The sequence below is a fragment of the Triturus cristatus genome, chromosome 3_1 (genome assembly GCF_964204655.1).
Source record: "Triturus cristatus chromosome 3_1, aTriCri1.1, whole genome shotgun sequence".
NCBI classification, from domain to species: Eukaryota; Metazoa; Chordata; class Amphibia; order Caudata; family Salamandridae; genus Triturus; species Triturus cristatus.
This window is the reverse complement of record NC_140583.1, coordinates 1,087,658,362-1,087,685,891: the sequence shown is the minus strand read 5'-3', so window position 1 is coordinate 1,087,685,891 and position 27,530 is coordinate 1,087,658,362. Positions and strand designations below refer to the sequence as shown.

Here is a 27,530-nt window from a genome sequence, read left to right as displayed (position 1 = left end):
ATGGCCCTTGGAGTCCCTTCTTTGTCCTGGGTAAAAGGACGTGAGCAGGTCCAGTCCTACAGGGCTCTTTTCAGACAGCATGTTTAGTTCTCTTCTGATCTCCCTCAGATCCAGGAGTGTTCTAAAGTGGGTGCCTGGAGATGCCACACTTTGGGCATTTTCAAGATGGTCGAAGCATTCAATTAAACTCAACTTGAGCTCTGAGGACTGGGTGAGTCTGTGGGAAGTGTACTCGGGTAATCCTAGTGTGTTCTCCAACATCTAACACTAAAATCCATTTTGAGGCAGGTCCTGCACCCACAACAAACCCAGAGACAGAAGTCTGGTAGAACAAAGCAGAATTTTCAGCAACTATAGAGGGGATACACACATTTGTTTTGCCATGGGGATTCCCTCCTTTGAAGTGTGCTCCAAACAAGTCCAACAGTCTTATCAAACAGGATTGACACTGTAATGTCACAAAGGGGCCCAATGGGTTTGGGGCCTGTTCGGCTGAGGAGTTGGGGGGGGGGGGTTCAGGGCGGGCGGAGGGAAAAGAAGGGCCTTGCCCAAGTGCCATGTAACATTTGCATGTGGCAGTAGAGGATACAAATGTCATACTAAAAACCCTAGCAGACCTATAATGCAGAATGCGACATTCAACCAGGAATTGACACTTTAATGTCATAAAGGATCCTCACAGTCCCACCGTGCATTTTTTGTTGGATTCAAACAGGTCATGTCTGACCATTCAAGTCAGCCTATTATTTACTTCTAGTATCAGGTCTATTCAAATGTTACTTAGTGGCTGGCAGAAGTTGTTGTGCAGAATGCAGATTTAGCATCCAGAGACATCAGACAGGGTAAAGGTAACTTTCTAAAAGTTCCTTTTCCAAAACATGTATTACAAATATATCTTCACCAATGAATTGGGCTTCTAAAATATTTTTCAGAAACTCAAAATATTACAAATGTAACTGTTTCCTAGCCGCAGACAACATTAATTAAACTTAATATTGCATCCCGATTCTTTCCTATTGAACAATCTAGCTTTCAGGTCCTTTTCACAGTAAGGGCATGTTTAATAGTAACTTTTCCCACATCCTACTTTTAAATGCCATGGACCCTGCCTTATGGACAATAAGGTTTTTTTGGGTGACCTACTAATAATTAAAATGAAGGTTTAGGTCTCTTGATAGGGGGTTATTTTAACAGATGGAATTTAGGGTCACATGTACGACCATTTTCTTTTGCGACTCAATTTGCAGACTCACAAAATAGGGTTTGTACATTGTAAAATGCATTTCACTGGTCGCAAATGGCCCGAAGGGCCGTTTGCGTCCGGCAAAATGTATTGTACATCTGGCCCTTACTGTTTAAAACTGCACAGCCAGCCTGCAATAGTAGGTCTGAGACATGCTTTACAGTGCCACTGCCGTGGATTGCCTAATGAATGCTGCACCTTCACTGGTAGCATTTAAATGTACAGGCCCTGAGTACACTTGGTACCATATACCAAGACTTAGAGACAAATTTGAAAAAAACAATCAGGCGTTTACCTATTTTGCCATGTTGGAAGGAGGAGCACAAACACGTTACCCATGGTTAGCAGAGGTAAAGTGCACAGAGTTCTATAGCCGGCAAAAATAAGATTCAGCTAAAAGGCAAAAATAACTCTGGGGTGGCCCTGCAGAAAGGACAATTTAGACCAAATGACAATTTTCTTTTCACGAGTCCTATCACCTGGCCTCATATATCACTTGAGTGCCAAGTAATGTCTTGTTGAGCAAGTATCAGGCCTAGAGGCAACAGTGCCTTTGCAGAGTGGTTCACTTCTTTGTCATTAAATGTGTGTAGAAGAATGGATTTTGGAGAATAGCAGATTGGTCAAACTAGTACCCATTTCAGCGTCTCAAGAACGCTTCACCAGAAGCACTGGATCTCTTTGCAATCCCATACAGTGTAGAGAAAGTGGCTGTTGAGATATGGCATCTCAAGAACATTGTGGAGGTTTCACATCATATTTTCTAAAGCTGGGATCAGGTGCAATATACTCTATGGAGGTTTTCGAACTGGATGAGGTGGAGTGTGCAGGAATATCCACATCACCAATAGATATTTAGGTATTGTGTCAATCTGCTAGAGATCAAATGTTACTTTTGTGGCAGGTGGGAGATCTGCTAGAAGCTTGCCTGTGTATAGGCAAATAGTCCCCCAATGTCCATCCCACTGTGGGAAATGCTGGATTTGTGCTTAAGACAAATAACTGTTCTCTATGCACGAGTAGGTGGGAGGTCCAGTAGTATGAAACTACCGGCCTGATTTCGATTTCAGCAGACTGGTTACTCCATCACAATGGTGATGGATATCCCGTCTGCCAAAATAAAAATCCCATAGGATATTATGGGATTTATATTATGGCGGATGGGATATCAGTCACCGTTATGATGGAATAGCCCGTCCACCTAAATTTAAATCAGGCCCCAAGTCTGGCATGTTAAGTCCTTCCCCATGTAGATTTATAGCATTGTTCCTGGGAGTTTCAGGATGTCCCAAAGTCCCACAGAAAGCTCCACAGCATTGCATTAGGGGGCAAAGCTACAGGAATACGATGAGAATAGTTTTGGAGCAGATATCACAAATTTGGTAGAGAGATAATTTAGACAGTAGGGACATGTCTCGTCAGTGACAGAAAGAGTGCACACCAGTGATCCAAGTGAATGCCGTGAATCTACTTTGTCCTGAAGAAGGCGGGGTAAACCAGCTGCACAGCACCGAAATGCTGCATCGACAATTTGCAATATATCATTTTAGAATCTGTGTAATATTATTTTTTGGTGTTTATGAATTTATCGTGATATTGTTTTTTTTTTATATTGGCCCATGGAACAATAAACAAAGTTATGATTTAAACTAATAAAATTTGGTTATTATGGATAGATAGTACAGTACCGATAGGGTGTTAACATATAAAGAGATGGATTTTAAAGAATATGATGATTTTTAGGTCTCGCCTTGCTATCGCGTAAGCGATTGCAGAGCGAGACTATTGTAAAAGGGCATTTCAAAGTGCTCCCAAAAAGCGGATTGCATTGCTAGCACGCGCACAATCACGCGCTTGGTGCCGCCATGCACTCCGCTTTTTGGGAGGACTTCAAAGGGTTCGCTCCGCCTGGAATGCGCTCCCCCGCCCCCAAGCACGCGCGCGCCATGCTCCGCCGGGCTTGTTTAATTAGACGGTGCACATCTTCGCAGCAGTGGACATTTTTTGTTTGCGATCTGCTTTGGTGACTAATGAGTCTGCAGTCTCGGGAAACAAGGGCGGCGGAGGACAAGTTCCTCACTGACAAAATTCCAGATAAGCCAATGTCTGGCAGGTAAATAAGAGCGTGAGAGATGCAGGCTTATGTTCTGGGGGTCTCAGAAGAATAGACGCAGCGAACGCAGAACACCTCTCTCTCTCTTTTACTTTCTCTGTCTCACTAAAATCGTCCGCTCTCTCTGCCTCTGTGCCCCTGTACCTCTCCCATGTTTCTATCTGACTGTCTTGCCCTGTCTCTCACGCCGTCGCCCTCTTTCCTCTCTTGCCACACACCCTGCTCTCTCTACCCGCCCTCGCCAAGCGCGCGCGCCACGCTCCGCCGGGCTTGTTTTTCTTGTTTTTTTATTTCACCCTGGTGGTGCCTGTGACCTATCTATGTAGCTCAGAGAAACCCCTAGGTGTTTCTGCGCTGCTACATACAGAGCTAGCCGTCTCACTTCAGCGGAGGGAATACTGTAAGCGTGCTAATGTCCGTCTGGTGACTTTCATGGCGCTAGACCGCCTTTTACTAGTGCGAGGAGGCCGGTGCCTCAGAATGCTTTTTGATGGCGGTTAATGACCCGAGACTGATGGAGCCCCGGCACTGGGAGCTGCGGCTTTGCAGTAATTCTGAATATCAAAGCCTTCACTTCAAAACAAGCTGCAGGAAAGGGCTCTTTGCACGCACAGGCCCCGCCTCGCGCCACAATCAGGCGGCTCGCGCACAATGTGTGATGCACTAATGAGTTCGGAGTGGAATTTAAGAGCATTCTTCGGTAACACATCTGCATGCAATTGTGAGGCAGGGACTCTAGCGTGGCTGGCTTTAATTGCCTGTTGTTTTTACTCGGAGAGGCTCTGGCCGGGCACGCCCACACGCCGGACATTTGGTCCTAATCACGGCTCCTGATGGACAGATATGCACCAGGGGGCAGCAAATACCACATTGGCTCTGCATTGTTGCACCGACTGTCCCGTGGGCGTCTCTCTGTTTCCGGTGGTCAGGCACGTGACCGTGCGCGAGCACAGCCCGCTGGTGATTTCAAGCTGTAAAGCGCCAAGAAGCCCGGTAAATGGCAGTGCTGTGCTTTGCAAATGCCACCCGACGTAACACTCACGGAACAGACAGAGTATATGAAATACGAGCAACAGCCTCAAAACAAGACGCCATCAAGCAAAGAGACTCCACGAAGGCCAAAACCCAATCTTATATATCTAACAAAAGCATAAGCTGGAATGCAAGACACAATTAGACATAAGCAAACAGGGGGCATTCTGAAGTCAGAAACATCACTGGATATTAACAAGCATTGACAAAGCTAATAGCTCTCCCCTTTAGGACCTATTTTATTTGCTAAATGTTTTAGCCATGCTGCACAGCTAAAGAATTTAAACATAAAAAGCTCCTGACTCGGACATCTGCGTTTCTTTGCGCGCACACGACGCTTTCCAAGAACGATAGTTTACCAGGGAATTAGAAGTTAGAAACAGAACCCAGTTGCACGGACCCCTGAACAACAAGGCCGCACTGTCAAACTTCATGCGAGAGGCCTTCACAGCATTAATTGGAAAGGTTTTCAAAGGGATCAAATGACAAAACAAACCCAGCTCTCCACATCAGAACACATGACAAACAAAATGAAAAAAGATCTCCATGGCTGATGCGGGAAGTCTCTGCAAAGAAGACTGCATAAGAGAACCATGGGAAAAACAACAAGCATTTGCAATGCAATAGGTCTCGCATTTATGCGAGTTTAAGCTATTGGTATTGTTATTTGCAATGTCAACAGCTCAAAATCGCGTAAATGCGAGACCTATTGCATTGCAAATGCTTGCTAAATTATGAAGTGTGCTTGATAGTATCCAATTTGATTACATTTTAGATTGTTTGTGAGATACTATGACATTGCGATATTTTATATATTAAGAATTTTATTATTTTAATAAAAATACATATTTTTGCATCAAACAGGTCTCTCTGTATGGATGGGTGAATGGAAAATTGTTGTATGATTATCTTCAGAGAAAGAAGAGGGTTGATCGGTATGTTACCACGTATGTTATTCACAAGAAGGACTCATCATTGTTGTGAAGTATCTAAACCCTGTACCTTTTGTTTGAAGGGTTCCTCTCCTCATATATAATTGGAGTGAATCTATCAGGGCCACAATTATTGGGCCAAATATTTGCTCCAACCCTGCCAAATGGACACCTAGCTACTTGAATCCATGAGATTAGCATCCAAGGTCTCCTCACACAGTGAAAAGGATACAATCAGTCCAAATGCCTTCAAGACCCTACATAACACTGATGCGGCTGTGGAGCTGCATTACACAGTGAATTGCAACAGCAGGTTGGCTAAAATATATATCATCTACATCTAGAGAGACTGTCCTCTGTCGCCTTCCCACTCAAAGTCAGATATCTCCTCACCAGTTCTCAAGATCAGAGCCATGGGCTTTATGGAAAAGTGAAAATGCAGAAAGATTACCTTTATGCATTTAAACAAATTATATCAATGTGTACCTAGATAAGCCATATTTCTGGAATGTATATGTAATGAAGTATTAATGAATGTAGGACATCAAGTAGAGATACTTCATGAAGAGAGTTTATTAGCCACAGCTGCTGCAGACCAGAGCAACAGTCACCTCTGGAACCTCTGAGCTACAAGCTCACAGAGTACATTCCACATTCCACAGACATGTCATCTTGATGGAATGAAAGCAAGATCACAACACTATCTCTCTTGTTTACAATGAATGAATAAAATAAACAACAATAAAATGTCACAGCTTCAATGCAACAAATCATAAATCATAAACTTACAATAAAAACATTACTACAAAATGCAAATGAAAGAACATGACATTAAGGCATCAAATCATGAACTTACAATAAATGACCTAATGATGAAACACATCAATTGCGATATCTTTAAGGTTTGACAATATTTCGTCTCTCACTCCTTAGTACAGGTTCAGGATGAAAAGAACCCCTTGATTCTAACACATCAATATCAGAATGAGAAGATGGAGAAGAAACACAGGGGTGCAAGACCGGTTTGGATGGAAGGGGAGAATCATTAGGAACAACAACATGATTGTGCACCTTCACCACTCTTCCCTTATTCCACCATTCATTCTTGCTGGTCCTCACTGCATTCCTAGACACAACCTCAATCCTGACAGGAGGCCTGAATTTCGACAATCCCTTAGGAGCGTGACTGGGATCCTTGATACGAATCCAGTCTCCAACCTGCAATTTGTCTTCTACAGATTTAACTCTGTGTGTAAGGTCATAATGACCTTTCATTTTACTCTGAGAAATTTCCACCTTTGGCCTCACGACCTGGTCCATTTTTAACATATGATCATTCTTATGTTGACACTCTCTCAACCATGCAGGACATAGTCTAGAAGCAGGTGGTCGTCCTCTTAACATTTCAAATGGTGTAAAACCTAAAACAGCATTTGGACAACATCTATGCGACCACAACATTTCTTCCACAGATTTACCAATATCAAACTTATTCTGTATGCCCCATTGAATACACTCAACTAATGTGCGATTCATTTTTTCCACAAGACCATTTGCCTGTGGGTGGTATAGCGCAACACACCTGTGTTTGATGGCATTGCAAGCAAGAAAACATTCCATTTCTTTTGACACAAATTGGACGCCATTGTCCGACACAATTTCTTTGGGAAACCCTTCCCTTAAAAACAGATTCTTCAAAAACCTGATTACACTGACAGTATTTGGTTCTTCTACAAACTCCACCTCCCACCACTTGCTGTAGTAATCTACAACCACAATAGCAAACCTTAATTTCCGTGGAAGAATGCTAAATGGACCAATAAAATCTATAGCAAGCTTTGACCAAACTGTATTTGGTAATTCTACAGGCTGTAAAGGGACCGCCTCCATTTTCAGACTTTTGTCACTAGAGGCACATACAACACATCCCCGCACAATGGCAGAATCCATGCCGGGCCACCAGTAGCTATCCCTTATTTTCCTTTTTGTTATCGTTAAAAGAAAAGAAAGAAGCTGAAAAGAGGAGATCCCATCCTCGTCGCCAAATTGTAATGAAGTATTAATGAATGTAGGACATCAAGTAGAGATACTTCATGAAGAGAGTTTATTAGCCACAGCTGCTGCAGACCAGAGCAACAGTCACCTCTGGAACCTCTGAGCTACAAGCTCACAGAGTACATTCCACATTCCACAGACATGTCATCTTGATGGAATGAAAGCAAGATCACAACACTATAGTAATGTACAGGAATGTTTCAAGTATTCTATAACACTAAAGAATATCCCACACCCAGGAGTATGGTTGAAGACTGGTGTCTTACGGGCTACAACCTCCTTTTTGGAAACCAAATGGTGTTCTTTGTTAGACCCTCATCAACTCTAATAGTGGAAGGCATCATCATGAGTCTCATTGTGGTCACCAAAAAACAGGATGGACTCGACCATATTCCAGGGAGCATTTTAGTGATAGCTATAGCTCAGGGTCTTGTAGAAGAATACAAATACCTTCAACAACCAGGGTATCATGTTACCGTGCTAGTCTGTCGACATGTTTCAGCCATCAATATAATGGCCTCCTGGGTCCCACCAAAGTTTATAGCATGATTATGTGAAATGTAGAAAGATTTTGCTTTCAATAAAATGCGTTGTATGAATACCATATATACAAATGTAACACTACTCCGCTTCAATATGTAATACATTGTAAAATCAATAAAATTATGTGATAAAACAAAGTAATGGCCTCCAGGATCCAGGGCTTTTATCAGGACTAGCATAATACCCTGAAGTCTGCTTTAGGTCTACCTATCTATCTATTTAGAAGGGACAAAAAACATGCAACACAAACATGCACTTGTAGGGTTTGCTCACCCAATTGTTGAGGAAATGATATCTTGATTTCCTATTTGGGAACCATATAATGCAATATGGGAGGAGGTGTGGGACATTATATCCACCATCTTAACCCCGCATTGGTTTTCTAGTCATACTTTAACAACACTATTAAAATGGATGCCTTGGTTGTTTAAGGTATGTTATTTTGCTCTGTAAGTGCTATGCCCATGTCTAAAGTTCTCCCTAGAATATGGTCAAGCCTATCCTGTTTTTTAGGGACCAGGAGAAGACCAGTTGAAGAAGCATGCCACTAAAGAGAGTGTGAGGGTCCAACAAAGAAATCCATTTGGTTTCCATAAGGGATGATGTAACCCGTAAGACACCAGTCTACGATGATATTACTGGGTTTGGGATACCCTTCTGAACTCTTGCAAGGATATTCCTGCATGGAAGTACCCCTTTTTGACATGGTCACCCCCACTTCTTGCCTGGTATTTGATACCATTTTGGAAGAAATGCACTGGACTCATGCTATCCAGGTTCCTAGTGCCAGATCTCTTTCCCTAAAATGGCACAATTTTCCCCCAAATTGGCAATACCTTTAGCACCAACTGTAAGTCCCTAGTAAATGGTACTCCTGATACCTAGGGCAAGGAGGCTAAAGAGGGTTCCTAAGGACTGCAGCATGTATTGTGCCACCCTAAGGGACCCCTCTGCACACTCATGCAAATTGACAGTGCAGGTTGTGTCACATGGTGCAGAGAAAAGTGAAGACCCGACATGGCACACTTCATGTGTGCCATGACTGCAGACACTGCATATAATACAAGTAAGTCACCCATATAGCAGGCCTTATAGCCGGAAGGCAAGGTGCATTATATTACATGTGAGGACATATCTGCATTCACAGATATGCTCCTGTGATGTCCCTGTTGATTCTAGGACATTGCCACTGAACAGGGAAACCATCTTGAGTATATGTACTAAGCACAGGTGATTACGAGTTCCCACCTACATGATGGCTTCACTGAAACTAAAGATGTTTGCTATAAAACATCTTGTATTAATAGGTCCACATTGATTGCAGTGATGCATTTATTAATACATGCACCCAGAGGGCACCTTAGAGGTGCCCCCTGAAAACCTACCAATCTCTAGTGCACTGGCTGACTGGTGTAGACCAGCCTGCCTCCACAGACATGTTTCTGATTCCCTGTAGGTGAGAGCCCACACTCTCTGGAGGGCAGAAACAATGCCTGTTCCAGCCAAAGGTGTTGGACGGACATCAGCACTGCAGAAACCCACTTCCAGAGTAGCCCAGCTGTCCCGATTTCTGCACCCTCAACCGGTGAGACCGACAACCGCGAGTGCCTCTAACGCACAGAGCCCAGCTGACCGATTTACTTTGCACCCAATTGCCCCACTTAAGAAACAACTGTGCTTTCTTGCTCCCAGGACCCTTGTGACAAGTACCCCTGTTTGGTACTTCTAGACTTGTCCCCCAAGTCCCTCTCTGCAGCCTGTTTTTAGGTGCTTTTAATATATATTAACAATCATGACTGAAAGAGTACATTTTGCCATCTTCACCACTAGGGAGGTACAATCGAGCAATGTCCCATCACTTTTTTCAACTCTGTTGTCACCTTACGAAAGTGGATTCACCATAGGCAAACTAGTCAGACCCATTTCAATAGGAGAAGTTGAACATGAACAGCTGGTGCACGTCTTCTTGATGTGAAACCCATTCAACCCCCAAAATATTTCTAGCTCCTTTTGCTTCATCAGTGAGTTGCAGGATGCCTTTCGAATCACAGAGTGAAAGTAAGTTAACAAAGAGATGTTGCACTTCAGTAATTCCTTAATTGACCTCATATTTCACATTTTGAAGGCTTCTTTTAAAAAAGTTGTAGCACTCAAGGTGTCACGTAAGACCTTCTGTTCATGTACTTTTCTACAGCACTATATTACCATAGGATGGTGTTCCAAATGATTTGAACCAACAATCAAGATGAAATGAACAAAGTGTTGGGCACTTACCACAAGCTCTATCCCCATGCTAAATGTCTGTGGTTAAACAACCTGGTGAGTAAGTGTATTGTACTTAATATCGGACTTGAATTGCAATGAGCATCATAGGTTCTCAGGTTACCAGCACATTTCTGCAGACTTGATGCACCTAGACCTGGTGATGAGCTCAAATGCTATGAATTGATTTTAAAGAATAAGAAAAGGGAGGGTGGGGTACACCTCAGTGTAAGTTTATGGATTGTTTGCATGAGTTCCACCACAGCTACCACACGCTCTTTGGTCCTGAAGGAACATCGTTCGACAATGAATTAAATGAGGATGTATTCAACCCTTTTTGGTATTTTTTTAGCTGTCCTTTTGATCGCTTTCTTCTCCATATTGGAAAATTCGTGGACCACAATATAGTGAAGGATGTAATTTTTTTTTAATTAATCTCAACAACTGGAATTACTTTGGAACATTTCATTCCATTTTTTAGTTTTGCCTTTGCCATTGCAGAAAGGAGGCAGTAACAGGACAATCGGCTATGGTCTAGCTCCATAATGACACCGCTAGTTTAGGTTAGGTTTCCTTGGGTTCCCATCCAATGGGGATTTGACTTGGCAATTCCAACTGGTCCATGGCTTTGGAGTGTGGTCAAGACAATTTACATACGGGGGTCTCTGTCTGTATTAGCACAGACAAGCTAAAACACGTTGCAGTGCAAAGCATCCTAGATTAATCAGAGTTGGAGCACGATAACTCAAGCACTTGTGACACTTGTTCTTTGTATGATGCTTGGATTTTTCCCGAATTCCATGGAGTTCAATGATGTAACATTGATGACAGCACCCCCACTCTGAAAATTGTTCAAGCACCACTGATATACACTGTCTCCAGTACTTTCACCTACAAATCATTGTTTTCAGGTGCGCTAGTCTAGTTGACCAAAAGTAGTAAAACAAGACTGTGAGAATTAATTGGGTGGCACAATTAGTGCTGCAGTCCCACTAGCAGCACTTAATTTACAGGCCCTGGGTACGTGTAATACCAAAATACTAGGTAATTTCCTAGAACTAAATTACATGTGCCAAACAGTTGTAAACCAGTTTTACCATGTATAGAAGAGAGAGCACAAGCACTTTAGCATTGGTTAGCAGTAGTAAAGTGCACAGGGTCCTAAGGCCAACAAAATAAACATTCAGCAAAACAGGAGGTTGAAGGAAAATAATTTGGGGGTGACCCAGCGGAGGGGGCCAAGTCCAACAAACGATATAACACCCAGAATGCATTATTTTATTGCAAGAGAGTCTAGGAACGGACACAGTGTCCATTATGACCTGGGTAGAGGTGGTCATCATACAGAGATGGAAGACAAAACATCCTTTTTCCCTAACAAAGGAGTCCGAAATGTTGGTAAACATTGCAGTTTGTATGTTGAGCTGGGTTTCTCACTAGCACAGGGCCCCATCCGGTAGAATTTGCTATATGAAGTGGCACCTTCTGCATCCCATACAACCTGATTTCAATAACCTACAAAGCACTCTGGGAGGGGTCAGATGCCTACTTTTTTATTCTTTTGAGATTTGAGCCACTATCTTTAGCAGGCGTGCCAGGCATGCGTCTGCGAGGACCATACCTTGGCCAGATTTGAGGGTATCCACGTAAAAAAAAAAAAAAAAAAAATGCATGAAATGTGTCCAGATACAACTCCTTTATATAGGCACTGGTGAGCCAGAAAATATGGCATGGATTGGGGTATTATTAGCCTACAATGGGCACTCCCTATCTAGAGCCTTAAATAGTCATACTGTCTGTACATCGGGAAGATAAAGTGTGCCACTGAGAGGGCACAACCTTGTTTTACTACACTTATTCCTTCCAGGGTTAGTGCATGGCTGGTCCATGTGCTCTCAGGTGGGCCGGATCTATGCCAGGTTTTCAGGATAACCAAAAATAAATGACTTCCATTTACATGAACTTGTAAATAATTATCTCATGTGGAGAGCCTAAAAATCTGGCATGAGTCCCAATCACCAGGACATACATTGGACACCACAGCCAATAGGTGAAGGGGACAGGACAAGATAGTAGAGGGAAAAGTGAATTGGTGCACCATTTAACAAGGAGATACTGAAAGTGCGAAGAATAAAACATGGTGGAGTAGAACATTGGAGGGAGTGACAAAGAGGTATGAAAAAAGGGGAATGGAGAGGGTAGTGCAGGAGATGACCATTCATCGAGTATTCTGGGAGCACCGCATTGCTGTCAATCTCAGCTTGCCCTTAGCTCAATCCTCATCCATCTTCCGAATATAATTTTAAAAGAAAAGAGGTTTTCATCGTTGCCGAAGAGAAGCATTGGAGATAGATTCTGCAGCAGCCGTGCTGACCATCCGAGCTATCTGCAGCTTTCAATTCGCGGGTTTGAGACTCCCTGTCCCGGTCTCCTACACACTGGCTCTTTACAGTGCCAGGAATCAACAAAACTATAGACATTAAGAGTTACTTACTTAAAAAACACATTGTTAATGTGAAATGCAGAGCAGTCCCCTCCCCCCAGAGCTTGCAAACAGAAGTCATCCGGTTACTGGTTACAGCGTGACGAGCAGGCGATATTTGCTGAAGGGTTTTTAAGGAAAGAACGTCCTGGGACCAGGGGCGTAGCTTTAGAAGGAGGAGGGGGGGAGGGGGGGGGAGTGTTTGGGGTGTCCCTCCCCCCTAATAAATGTATTCGGTGTAGTAAATAGTTGGGTACAGGTGCTTTAAGTGGGGTATGTGAGGTGTTTGCCGGATTTCACTTGGGATTTTTATATACACGTGCAGACAAACACACACACTTCTCTTTTTTAAAGCGCTTAAAAATGGTTATTTTACAAAATATTGAGTGACACATACGCCTCACAATCCGCACTCCTCTCCCTTACTACTGCCCCATAAGGCCCCCCTCCTTCCCCCCCTCTCGTATAATGTATACGTGATTGTTGGGAAATCTGAAGGCCCCCCCCAATCTTACTCACCAAGCTACACTCCTGTCTGGGACCGAGTCTCTATTTGTACATCTAAGTGAACAGAAGCCTAAATTCACAAGACCCCACTGCTTAATTCTTGCATGGGCCCAAATCTGTTTTCTTATATGTAGGAGTTGGTGACTTTCGAGGTTGCCAAGTCTTGACTTCATCAAGTGCATCATTATCCCATCACATTCCATCTCTTGGTCTTGCTTTTACATGTTCTTTTTAAGGCTGATATTAGTCAAGACCTTTTGTTTTTACTATAATTATGCATATACTAACTTAGAGGGGTTTTCAGCCAGCCCTCTTCATTCGTTGGTCTGTTGTTGCGTCATTGACATTTTTCTTCCACCCACTATATTGTGCAGCATGGGGCAATGTGTCAACCCCCTGACTAGGTTTACTGAGAGTGAGGGCATTCTGTTCCTTCACAGGGAGCCCATCAGCACACAAGAAGTGCCCTTTAGTGCCAGGGACTAAAATGGCAATGTGTGCTTTTGATCCCAAAAACATCTTTGTTTTTAAAACATTTTTAGATTGCTGAGGGGGCTGGCAGCTTCCAGCAATAAAGCGAAAGCCATGACAAAACCGAACATGCATTGAAAGCCTGGCTGCCAACGCCAGACCTCTTGGCTTTACCAAAGACTGTTCAGCCTTGCTTTCTCGTTTTGCCAATATTTTCCTACCTTGCTCTTCCTTCTTGTTTCTCCATGTTTGGCCTGTGTCTCTGTGCAAAGTTTGATGATGAAAAATGAGTCCAAGTCCCCACAAATAAGTGATGGTGGCCACCACCTCCAAGCATAGCAGAAATGAAGCACTTCTAAATGCAGAGACTTTATTATATATATATATATATATATATATATATATATATATTTGTGTAAGACGACTCCTGCACATTGTCTGAGTCACACGGACAAGAACACGGAGTCACGGACCCAAAGTTTTGTGGCTGGAACTTCTTTATTTTTTAAGCCATATGACGCGTTTCGGGCATACAACGTACCCTTGATCACATGCCTCTATATATGAATATAGAGCCTCCTGATGAAGATGTGTACATCAATGTGCATACCCCTTGTCCAGCACTCCTTGTTCTCTTGCTAGATTCACACTATACAAATATCATTGTATAGATATACAGATGAATGACTGTATAGATACACCAATGAATGAAAGAATGCAGTGTATTTAGATAGAGTTAGAAACTAAACAGGACCAGAGCAACTGCCAAGAGCTGCCCAAGTCACAGGCTCGGGGTCTGAACAGCAAACTTTACACATTAATTCTGAACTCAATATTCTTCGCCACGAATCACAAAGTCCTGATGCCACCCTGTGGCCCACTGCAGCACCAGGTTCATGCCTTGATGGGCACAGGAGAGATGCAGCACTTTTACTACGATAAAGTCCTGAAGGATTTCCCCGTGAAGTACCACATTCCCTGGTTAGAAGATATCTCAGGGGCTATCAGTAAAGCAGCCTGTTTTATGCTATTCGTGTGGCCTCTTTGGTATTCCCTAGCCAGAGGCCAGTGTGTGCCACACTCCTCCATCCCAGTCGCCTTTGTAATCTGAGATTTGACTTAAACCCCCATGGCATCACAATCTTCAGATCAGGACCCTCTAATTCTGCAACGAAGACTTTTGGGCAACAACAGTGATATACATGACCACATATTGGGGGTTCAGGAGTCGACTAAAAAGAAGCCCAGCAGGATTCTTCAACTGAGCCAGCTGGCAAACTCGCATCCATCAAGAGCTGGAAAGAAGGCCCCAGAAGCGGGCATCTATCTTGGGGAATATGATGAGGATGGCAAGAGTGCACCGGGTGGGTAGTAAAGTCTTATCCTGGCCCTCTGGAGATCTCAATGATCCTTGGCCCCTGCAGCTCTTGTCCTCCCACTTCATGCCCAGTTCGGATACATTTGCCCTGTATGTGTCTTTGCCAGCCATGCCCGTGTCCCTCCAGGCATCTGGGATGCCTAGGCTCCCAAGATTTGTTATACCAACAGGCCCTTATCAAGATTCAAGCTGGAGATGTCCCAGTGACACTTTGGGGAGGGCACCCAAACAACTGTGCGAGTGGCACCAGCAGTCTCTTTTGTCTCCTCGGTGATAAAGACCGTGAAGGGTCCCAGACCCCGCCATACTCTGCAGGATCAACAACTGCCCTCAGGCCCAACTGCACTCACGACCTTCACTCTCCCAGCTGATGAATGCTACATCAGTCCTGACACAAATTCAGCTAGAAGCGTCAAACCCTACCGGGCTATACTGAGCGCTAAGAGACCAGTATTTAATTTGAACAGGTGTTTCCAGTGCTCGGCACCTGCACTTAATTGTCAGCACCAGTGCTTGTGACAGTCTGCCACAAGGTGGCGCTGTCTGGCTAAATTAGAGATGACTACAACAACGGTAAATTATTAATTCAATATACATCAAAATTTACTATTACCTGCCACACACACCTTCTTATAGCTTTGGGGGCCTGGAATGGTCCGAATTGCCACAGTTGTAGGAGTGTGATAGTTAGTGGTTGTGTTGTTACTAACATTGGCAGCATGGAAGGGGCAATGTGTGGTGCATGCTGCAGCAGCGACCTAAAGAGAGCCCTGGCACTTATTTATTTGCAAATTAAGCACTGTAAGAGACCATAGTGCTAATCTTGCCTGTCATCAACATATATTCTTATGGATTTGTAAACTGCTAGCCTGGCTGAAAACCAGCAGACGTCCTGAACACCAGAGTCCGCCTGAATGTTACTAAAAGTTGCCTCAAACTTATACTAACTAGTTTCCAGCCTCACAAATGAACAATACTTTGGGTTTGCTACTATTTGTTTTTCTATCAATTTTACGCTCTAATGATATATTAACATTAGATGTATTCCTAGTAAAAGCAGGACCTAGGGCGAGACACTGAACTTTAGTGAGTAACACCTTTTACATTATGCCGTGTCTGAGCCAGAACCAATTCCTAGTGCAAGCCTTGCTTGCTCGAGCACAGCTACCGTTGGAGAGTCACAGACACCGAGACCGTGATTACAAGGTGTGTGGACATACATGGGGTATTAATTCAACACACCTAGCACGCATCATCGTCAATTATCTTAGAATTCCTATCCCAGTGCAAAGTCCCGCTTGTAAATGGACCAAACTTTAGCTATGGAGAGTAATCAGGAATGTAAGGAGTTTTGGATAACTTTTGTAAATTCGGCAATATTTAGGGTGACCAGATTCTCAAAACAAAAAACGGGGACAGGTCATAGACATAGAAGTAGGACTATGGTTTGCAGTAACCATCGACATAAAAGTAGGACTATTTGACAGCTGTCATAGACATAGAAAAAGGACTACAATTACAGCTCCCGCCACAGACCGGGATGAAGCATTACAGACAACAAATCCGCTGTCTTTTATTGGCAACCCTCTCCTTCACACAGCAGCATTAGTACTTTTTATTACATTTACACTTTTAAGGACTATAGCATATATTTGCCAAAAATCAATAAAACATCACAGGCTAGCAAACGCCAGATTTACTAGCTTTATCAATGCTCGTTTCTATAGCTGCGCGTCAGCACCACATAAAGTACAACTCACCAATGTTGCTTGGTTGCTCATGACAGAAAAGCATGGGAGGTAAACTGCGGAATGCTAAATTGCCAAATGGCAGCCATGGACCAATGTACAAAAAAAAACTTCTCTCCAGGTGTTACTGCCTTAGGGTCTTAAGGGTGGCAAAGGCTGGCCGACCACACAGTCCTCCCACATTTGCGTAGTCACTGCTGGGATGTCATGTTACCTTACTGGGGTATGTATAGTGCACTCCAGCCATTGGTATCATCTCATAGTGCAATAGTGTGAAGACCTGAGCAAGAAGCTCGAGCAGCGCTGCTCGCCTCTCCCACAGGCGTTACCCTGCTCCTTTAAGTCCTTTCCAGCTAAACAGTTTGCCGTGATCTGAAAGGTCAGTCAAAAGGTCAAGTCATAGTTTTGATATGGAGAACACAAAGCATGCATCAATTGGTTATGAATAAAACATGCAATGAGCAATGCATTAATCCTTGCACGGTATGCATAAGGGCTACTGAAAAGTTTGTATGATTATGAATACAAGCTACAGGATGAAGAAATATTGTTTTATCCAAAGTAGAAACTTTGGCTGGCACAATGACGTAGGTGGCGCTGCCTGTAAAATGTCTCTCTTCAAAGGATTTCCCTTCTTGCTACAGCGCTCACCTCAGTGACGACACATGCCGTAAACAGTGCAAAGAGAGCATGCACGCGCATGCTCAACCGGAACAATGAAAAACAGGGACATTTCTGTGTTTAACGGGGACACTGTTTGAAAACAGGGACATTTGAGTCACTTGGAGAAAAGTGTCGGGACACGGGGACACTTTCCCAAAAACGGGGACCGTCCTGGGAAAACGGGGACGTCTGGTTACCCTAGCAATATTGCGCAAAAATAACAAGCAATAACGCGAAATGCAAAGCCGTAATTTCAATGGTTTTTTTTGCGCAAAATGCGTCCTCGCATCAGTTTTTTTGCCACGAAGATACATCTAAGCAAAAGCACCATGAACAATGGCAGTTCGTGTTCTGCTGTTTCGGTAAGTTTGCTGTAAACTCATAGCTTGAATGGAAGGTTTGGTGTACATTTTACCGTGAAAGGCATGCAATTACGCAAAGTCGCGTAGTAGCTTACTTTGAGGAATTTCGCACAGCAAGTGTAATGCTAAATTCTCTAAATTATGCTGGAGTAATTTAAATTTTGCCCAGGCCTAGAGAAAAGTCAATAATAAACACTGAGATGACCAGCACACCCCATCCCATTGGCGTACAGTTACATCAACATCAGTTTTATTACTGCTGATTAATACATACAGTTTGTTTTTTTCGAATACATAATAAAAAAACAAGAGTGTAAAAAACCCTAAAAGGAAAAGAGACAGAAGCACTGAAGACGAAAAGTGGGGCAGAAAGAGAGAGGGGAAAGGGAACGGACAGTTAACAGGGAGAGGCAAAGAGACAAAAGTTCGAGATAAAGGAATTTGACTTTTGTTAGAGACATTTGTTATAAGGCAGTTGTTAAAGTTGTACAGTCGAGTTTTTTCATCATTGCATCGCGGTACTTGTATCTTTGTTTACCCCATTATAAATACAGGACTACAAGAACCAGACTGGCCAGACAGCACCAGCTACTCACTACTGTGCGAACTCCAAGAGAGCAACAGAAGGAGAAAATTGAGACAAGGATAAAAGTAAGGGCGGGGTGCTAGAAAAGAGAAAGAAACAGAGAGTGAAAGTGTTAGAAGGAGAGAAAGACAAGAGAGACAAAAAAGAGAAGTTGATAAAAAAAAGGGTTATGTGCCACATGAGGAAGCAGCAAGAAAAATATGCAATCGGTAAAAACAAAGATAAAGGGCGCGAGAGCAATACAAAGATTTTTAAAAAAGAAGGCTAAATAAAATAATAGAACTGAGGAACGGAAATAATGAGGTATAGGTAGACCGAGAGTAAGAGAGGAACAGGGTGAGAAGGGGAGACAAGGAGGCAGATAAAAAAAAGTGATTAGGCTATAAAAGATATAGGGATAAAGAGAAAAACTGGTAAAAGAATGGACGAGAACAGAAAGGTGAAATAGATAAAGTGAGGTACAGAAAGAATAGAAAGCAAGAGACAAGGAGACTGATGAAATAGTTATTAGTAGCGAGGGGCAGCTACATTGACTGAAAAAAGAGAGAGAGAGAGAGAGGGGGGGGGGGGGGCCTTATTACGGACCCTCTCCCAACTCAGGGCTACAAGTGCGGTCGCTGTCTTACCTGGCTCTGCCTGCTCGGGTCTGTGTCCGGGCTCTGTGGAGTCGGCCTCTCGGCTCATCTTAATATCTGGAAAAGAAAAAAGTGATTTTAATACCAGTTTGCAGCTTCAGGGAACTGGAGGAAGCGCAGTGCAGGCTCCACGAGGCTGGCAAATGACGTTTGCATTAGTCTACCCATCAGGCATTCAAATTTCAGAGCACACAATATTACCATATGCACACGTAGGACAGCCTCGTGCCAGGCGTATGCCCTTCCCCTAGTCACACACTCCTTTAGGAAGGAGGTTTACCCCTTACACCAAATCAACGACCCGCCTACACCAGTGGCCACTCTTATGGAAAACAAAAATAATACTGGATGCCTCGCACAGACCTTCTGTCAAGCTTTGCTGGGATTCCCCTATAATCCCGGGAGATGGGGACGAACCATTAACAGAAAGGAAATTCTCTCCAGGGAAAGAATAAAGCAACATAGTTAATGGCAATCGATACATTAACGCCCAAATCTATTTGCACATATTTAGGAATTTTAAAAGGACAAATATAGTTTTGAGGAACTCATTGACAAACGGGTGCATAGTAATTTTATGAACATTGTTGCCATCAACAATCTAAATTTCACATAAAAATAATTTTTGTTGATACTTTACAAAAAAGGAAAACGTTTTCATACCTTAGTGATAGAAAATGTGTTTGGTCATTTAAGACTGAAATTAAAATGTTGTCTGCAAGAGAATCTTTGTCGCAGTCCTTCTAATGTGTCTCCTATAACACTTTTGAAAATTAAAGTTCATTGATTATTTTAGATTGCTTATCAAGAAAATGCCTGCTAGATGTGTTGATGCGTTTCGGCCAATAAATATATTTGCAAAGGCCTCCTCAGGACATCAAGCAATGCCATATGCACGGGTGAAGCAGTCTGCAAGGTGGGTAACTTGTCCTAAGGTTCAATTAAATGCACTGCTTTCTATTCAATTTGTGTTCGGATCTGTGATCCCGTTTACTAGGTGTTGAGATTATACAAGGGTTCCTGATGATGGTCACCTCATGCATATTTGTCCTTTTATATCACTAAATATGTACATAGAAATGTACGCACTGGCACCTGTGATTAATTAACAGATTGTCTTTACATTTATCGCTTTATTCTTTCCCTGGAGATAATTTCCTTTCTATTCCTTGTATAGAGGGTGCAAGGCTGGAAATCGAACCAGTAATATCCAACGGACATCCAAGTATCTCACAGGGACATCCAAGTAGCAGGGGCGCAATGCATGCTCCTGCGAAGTGGCCCTCAGGTCAGAGTAAGCCTTGTGAATATCTGTGAGATATGGGAGACTCAGGGTCCCCTCACGCTATTCTGCTAAGGGGCCCTCACAATTTTGCGTTATGCCACTGGCTGGCCCACAGATCCGCGTTGTGGCCGATTTAACATACGCATTTAACAGATGGCTTTCTGTCCAGTGTTGCTTTCAGTTTTAGTACATCACACTGCCAACCTGTGGGCAGCCCCCCACACTGCCGACCATTGGAAGCCCCCTCACATTTTCAACAGACGCTTACCCTTATGGCACCTACCAGTGCCAACCCCCTGGCTGTGACACCAGTTCTAGCTGCTGGCACTTCCCGTCAGTGTGGGGGTCTTCAAAATTCCCACATGCGCATTCCAGATAGTGCACAACTGTCCCGTTCAAATATAGTTGGTTCTTGTTTGCGCACATGCGGTTATGCCTTCTTCTCGTGCATGCATTCTCACTCACGCGCCTGGTTTCTCATTGTACACGCATATCTTCTCTGCCCCTTCTCTCTCATACCCACCCACTTCTCCCTGATACAAGAACAAACACACTTCATTTGTATGTACACTAGACTTCACACATATGGTCCCTTTAATACATGGGTTTCCTATGTGCACACACAATTAGAATTTATTTTTGCAAGCATACGCAGACCTATCCAATGTCCCTTTCTATGCCTTATACGCACACATCTACATTACTTTTCACGCTGTGTTTCCTTGCACAAACACACGTGCGGCTCTTTAGCATACAGCAACAACATGTTTAGTACTGGTTTGAACGCGCGCACACGCACCCCCTTTCTCTTTTGCACTGTTGGGGCTCATGTGTGCACACCCTGAAGCGCACTTCCCGAGCTTTTGTGGTCGCACCCCCTCTTGCGCCTCCGTTGTGCGCACACACACAAGGGGGGTTCGTTTGTGTGCACGCATATTTGGTACGCCTGCTGGCCCACGGCCCTGATCCTGTGTGCGCACACTCACGCCGTTGGCTTCTCTCAACGCATCTCCTCCCAGCCACTGCAAACCTTACGCCATCAATATTCCGCCCGGGGTTGGCCGCTTTGTCCGATGACCCCAGATAAGCGCCCTGTAAACGGAGCTGTCATATTTCTATTCAAATAATCTCGCCCCTTGTCCCGGCCAGAGGCAGCATTTTAACTCTTCCCAGTCAGGGAAAGCAAACGCACGCGGGCCTGCTTTGCATGCGCCTCTGGCGACCAACCTGAGCCCGGCTGAGCACCTGCTTTGCATCAGGTATTGCTGCCTCCGGAGGTGGGCTGCGAGTTCGGCTGAAAGGGGCGGAAGGTTACACCTTACAGGTGCACGCGCCCAGGACGGGGACAGAGAGGACTGCCACCATTTTCCTAGTGTCCCAATCGACTTTAAATCTACCTCATTCAGTTGGCAGTTACCAATTAACTTCAGCTCACTTTCCAAGTTAATGTTTTAATAAAAGAAACAGGTGCATTCTGGGACTTGTGGCCATGGTTAATTTGAACGGAAGTAATACACCTGAAGACAATAATATGTAGAAAAAACAGAGGAATAGGGCTTGAAAAGTTGTGCCCTGGTGGTATGCAGATCATCTGGCTGCACTTGTTACTGGACACCTGTCAAATCATTGAATAAAGAGTAACCAGATGGCTCCATGTAACTGGCTGACCACTTGTTTAGTCCTGGAATTTGCTTTTACATCTCGATGTTATCTGGAGTGTTGGTCCAATCACCGCACAGACGAACCACAACTACAACTCCCAGAATGCTCTGTTATGTAAAAGCGAAATCCAAGACAGGAAAAGTGGTGTCCCGGTGACACGGAGTCACCAGATCACGATAGTATTCAAAATTACGGGGTTGTGAAAGTGGTAACGGAGGGTCATTTAGTAACTGTAAATTCAAATATCTACATATATATTAACAGATAACTGCATGTCACTTGCCGCAGTATTGCTCAACGTAGGCTTTCCCATTCACAAGCCAGGACTGTTCTATAAAGGTCTGCAAGGCATGATCCATGCACGATTTTCAATATTACATCAGATGTGTAGATGACTCATTTGAATGCATTGTATGTAAATGTTCCTATGTGGATATCCGGAAAAGCCAGTCAGGCCATTACTGGCACCACTGCTTCACCCCAATTGGCGAAGCCACTCAAAACGATAGTCTTTGTGCTGTTGAATGAACATGTTGTCAGAAGAGACATAATATCATTTGGTAAACCCACATCATGCACAAGTCCAGTTGCACAAGAAGAAACCGCAATACCTACAGTCAACCCCCACCAGAATGACCCTCTTACCACACCATATTTTTTTTTTTTAACAATTCTTTTTATTGAAATCAAGCGAAACATACAGCCTGAGCACAGTTTCATCAATGCACATTACAAAGAGCACGAGTCACATTTTAGAATAAGGAGAGACTGAGGAAGTTATGGTGAGGGGGGATTGTCACTTTCAGGCTCCTCTGGCGGGGTACATATGTAACCACGGTATGCGTTCCATGGTGACCAGACCTTTGCCCACTTTCTGGGGCATCCTCTCGCAGCATAGACCATCTTTTCTCTGAGCATGCACCAGTCAAGATCAGCCTTCCAGTCGTCGACCTTCGGTGCCTGCACGGCTCCCCAGAGCTGAGCGATGTTTCTTTTAGCCACCATGCAGCCCAGTGTGACCCATTGTGTCGCATGTTAGCCCAGGTCCGTGGGCTCCCAGATGTTAAGGAGGCATCTAGGTGCCTCCGGTTGGATAGTAAGTTCAAGCACCTGGCTCATTATGGTGTGGATGGCTCGCCAGTAGGCCTGTATAGGATCGCAATGCCAGATAATGTGGATGAATGTACCCTGTTGCATGCACCCCCTTTTGCAGTGACCGTCGTTTGAGCTACCCATGTGTACCAGCTGGGGCCCCGTGATGTAAACTCGGTGCAAGATTTTCAGCTGCACCAGTCGGAGACGCGCCAATATGGCGACAGTTTTGGGGGAGGAGACCACGTCCTGCCAAGTCTCGTCATCTAACTCTATGCCATCTTTTACCCATTTCTCTCGCAGAGGCGTCAGCGGGTCTTCCATATTATTGATGAGCTTCCTATATGTTAAGGAAATGGCTCTTTCAGGGAGATAGCCGTCTAGCAGCCTGTCCTCCAGCGGTGTATATTGGGGTGGGGGAGTGTCCTGGGGCAGTGCTGCCAATAACGCATGTCGTATCTGTAAATACCGGAAACGCTCTGAGTCTGCCATAGCATATTGCTGCTGGAGGGAGGAAAAGGGTTTAATCCCCCCTGCGTCCCACAGATCTCCAATCCGCGACATGCCAATCAGGTCCCACTTGTCAAATCCCCGAGTGTTACCCAGGTACCCAAGTTTCTGCGAGTCCCACAAAGGTGTGAATAGGGTCAGCCTGCTGGACCAACCCATGGAGGCGGTCGCACTGTGCCAGACTTGGACGGAGTGTTTAGTTGGGCCGGTGAGCGGGTATTTGTTCGGTTTGGAGTAGAGGGCCCTTGGGACGGCGCCATTAGGAAGCAGGTATCTGTCCATATTGAATGCAGGGTCGTCGGGCCGCCCGTATGTACAATGATTGATCGGCGTTAAGTGTGAGGCCCAGTAATATTTCCTAATGTCAGGCAATCCTATCCCTCCATCATACCAGGGGAGGGTGAGTTTCCTGAGGGCAATACGAGGCCTCCCATTCCAGAGGAGGTCCTGCAGCAGTCACTCAATTTGCTGGAAATATGAATTAGGCACCAGGTCTGGGGCGTTTTGTAGAGCATATAGGAAGCGTGGGAGTGACATCATTTTAAAAAGGGCCGCTTTGCCTAATAGGGAGAGGGGGTAACCACACCATATTGATCTTGCTAGTGCCTTCCCCTCAAACACACTCACTTCTTGGAGGGGGGGACTGTGTGGAAAGTGGGATGGGCAGGTCTCAGCAGCTGCCCCTCTCTTTGGGTCTCTGTTACTGCGCAGCAGAAATCGAACATATTAACATTCATGATACTGCTTCCAACTCACCAATTTACCCAGCCATTCCATGGTCCTAGCAAAGGTACAGCAACTATTCCAACAGTCAAGGAGTTTAAAAGTTTTAAGTAGAAATAGCACCAAAAAGCACAAAGCACCAATGACAGTGAATGGTTGCAGTAGACCGGCATCTAGGTGCAATTTGAGGCTGACCATGATGGAATGTAGTTTGGATACAAGAACCCAGTTTGTCCTGGTCAAATATTTTACCTTTTGACTTAGTTCTTTAAGTTCCAATCCACCACAGGAATACACACCTAAGGCCCCCAGGATCTCAGGGAAGGCACCTAAAGACTCACAGGGTGTCAGACAGATTGAGTCCAACAGCAAGATCCAGTGCAGGTCAAGTTGCTACTGGTCAGTTGGGTATTTGCATTAAGGGACTATTGTAGCATATTGGACCTCTTTGGTTGAACACAAGGTCAGCCTTATGACCCTTGGAGTCCAGTTCTTTCTTCTGGGTTCAAGCGGGAGCAGGTCTTGGTCTTTCAGAGCTCCTCTGGGGTCAAATACAGCAAGTGAAGTCCTCTTCTGTTCTTCCTCAGGTCAAGGAGTGTTCTATAGTTAGTACATAGATATGCCACATTTATGTCTGGCACGATCTAGTGGGTGGGAATGACTTCTGGGGTGGGGGGACACACCCGAACATATTGGGTAAAAGTTCCTGGGGCCAACCCTGTTCACGTTGGGCATTTCAAGATGACAAAAGTCTACAGTTGTGCTAAACATGGGATCTGAGGGCTGGAGGTGTGTTTGGGGAGCGCACAATAGCAATCTCAGTGCCCTCTATCTAACACTAAAATCCAGTTTGAGACGGCAATTCTACTCCCAATAAACCCGGAGACAGAAGTCTGGTAGAACAAAAGTAGTGGTTTCCAGCAATCTGACAGTGTATTCACAAGAATTGTTTTGGAATCTTGTTTCCCTTCCTTCAAGTGTGCCCCAGTGTTCTAATGAAAACACAGAAACAGAGGTCTAGTGGGATAAAGCAGATCCTTCAGGAACCAGACAGTGTATACACAAGAATTATCTTGGCATGTTGTTCACTGCCATTCAAGTACTCTCCAAAGTGGTATATGTAAATCTCGCTGACCTGTCAAACAGGCTTTGACATGCAACACAAAAAGATGATGGACTGAATGTTGAACATTGTCAAACATTCACCCCCAGTCACAGATCTGGGTTTAATCCATTGTTATTTTGCTCACCACGCCACCCCAATTCAGACATAGCCATATGCAAATCAGTCTTGACCCTGTACCTCATGGGAACAGTGCAGACCGAACTGCCAGGCCATGTCTTCCCTGGACCGAAATCAAGCATCCAAGGACCGGTTTCGGGCTTTCAGCCCTCATCAGCCAGGATAGCTTGACTCCAGTGGCGTAGTGAGCACGGGACCCACGTCTGGGCATACCCTTCCCACTTAGGGTAAAAATGCAACACAAAAAGATGGTGGACGGAATGTTGAACATTGTCAAACATTCACCCCCAGTCACAGATCTGGGTTTAATCCATCGTTATTTTGCTCACCACGCCACCCCAGTTCAGACATAGCCATATGCAAATCTGTCTTGACCCTGTGCCTCATGGGAACAGTCCAGACCGAACTGCCAGGCCATGTCTTCCCTGGACCGAAATCAAGCATCCTAGGACCGGTTTCGGGCTTTCAGCCCTCGTCAGACAGGATAGCTTGACTTCAGTGGCGTAGTGAGCACGGGACCCACGTCTAGGCATACCCTTCCCACTTAGGGTAAAAATGTAACACAAAAAGTCAAGAGGAATTTAACAAGTTAATTTAAAAAAGGATGCTCACAGCCATCAACATGAATATTCTGGAAGCTTCAGAGGAGTCATCTTCATACATTCCAGCCAGCTAATTTTGGTTCCAGGGAACATTTCACACCTTTTTCACACCTATACAAAAGCTAATGGGGGGCTTGAAGAAGTTTGAGAGAAAATGCAAGTTAACCTCCAGGAACATCAGGCATGGAAAAAGTAACTTTCTAAAAGGTACTTTTCCTTAATAGTTCTTAAAATCTCACTTGCCTATTGAATTGTATTTTTAACAATTATTAAAAATAGTTGTTTAATTATTTTTCTAGCTAGTCCCATTCTCGAGGTACAGCATTACAATTTTTAATCTATACTCTGGTTTTCCACATAGGACAGCTAGGCCTGCAACAGTGGAACAAATAGCTTTTGGGTGTTAACATAACATTTCTACATGTCACACTTTTAAATACCATGCACCCTGCCTTGTGGGTGACAAAGCATTCATAGAGGTGACTTATTAATATTATAAAAGGAGGTTATACCTGTCAAATGGGTTTACTTTGACAGGTCAAATTGCAATGTTTAAACTGCCACAGTAAGCCTACAACTGTAGGCCCGAAGCCTTGATTTACACTGTTACTGTAGTGGATTGTTAGAAGGCGACCTCAGAGGGGCCCGGAGGGGCACTGACTAGCCTGAGGTCAACCCTCAGGGTATCGTAGCCGGGCACTGGCGGGAGACTCCTCAGGGGAGGAATCTCGTATCTCGGATCGTACACTCGGCACCACACGACAAAGAGACACCACACCGGGAGTTCTCAAGAACAAATCTTTATCAGATCGGAGGTGTAGGATCTTTATGATCAGCAAGGCAAATATATACAAGTGGAGCGCGGGCTCACAGAGTCTCGGGAGGGGTAGGAGGTAGCGGGACAGTCTTTGGGGATAGGGATCAAATGCAGGGGCGTACCCGGCGCACAGCTCACAATCCTCGAGCTGGGGGGATACGCTTGTCGTCGTCGGGGTCCGGCGGGACCAAGAGAGTCTGTGGGAGCCGCGAGTCACTCAGCAGGGCTCAAGCACAAGTCGGAGGTCTTACGATCTTCAGGGAGCCGCGAGTCACTCAGCAGGGCTCAAGCACAAGTTCGGAGGTCTTACGATTTTCAGGGAGCCGCGAGTCACTCAGCAGGGCTCAAGCACAAGTTCGGAGGTCCTACGATCTTCAGGGAGCCGCGAGTCACTCAGCAGGGCTCAGGTGTTTCCAAAGGCGAATCTGCCGGATAGTCCCAGAGCACCCCTTGTTATAGGACGACTCCTCTTTGATGTCGGGAGTCTGTGCAGGCAGGGGTCTTGTCACCTGGGGGGGTCGCTTGTCGGGGTTTCCTGCCATTGTCTTTTGATCCTTTCAGGGCCGGGTCGGGAGGAGTCCCAG

At 44.6% G+C, this 27,530-nt stretch overlaps 1 protein-coding gene across 7 annotated transcripts in view; it reads right to left on the bottom strand.

Annotated features, from left to right (window-relative positions):
• Nucleotides 1-27,530, bottom strand: part of POU2F3 (POU class 2 homeobox 3) — a 122,378-nt gene that overhangs the window by 71,430 nt on the left and 23,418 nt on the right. For 2 of the 7 annotated variants that reach the window (XM_085645958.1, XM_085645961.1), the window contains exon 2: nucleotides 19,004-19,069. In XM_085645958.1, coding sequence (XP_085502084.1) covers nucleotides 19,004-19,069 — 66 coding nt within the window. Of the gene's footprint in view, nucleotides 1-19,003; nucleotides 19,070-21,096; nucleotides 21,201-21,283; nucleotides 21,422-21,524; nucleotides 21,644-27,530 lie in introns of those variants that run through there. The other 5 variants (XM_085645962.1, XM_085645959.1, XM_085645960.1 and 2 more) reach the window with 5 other exon arrangements.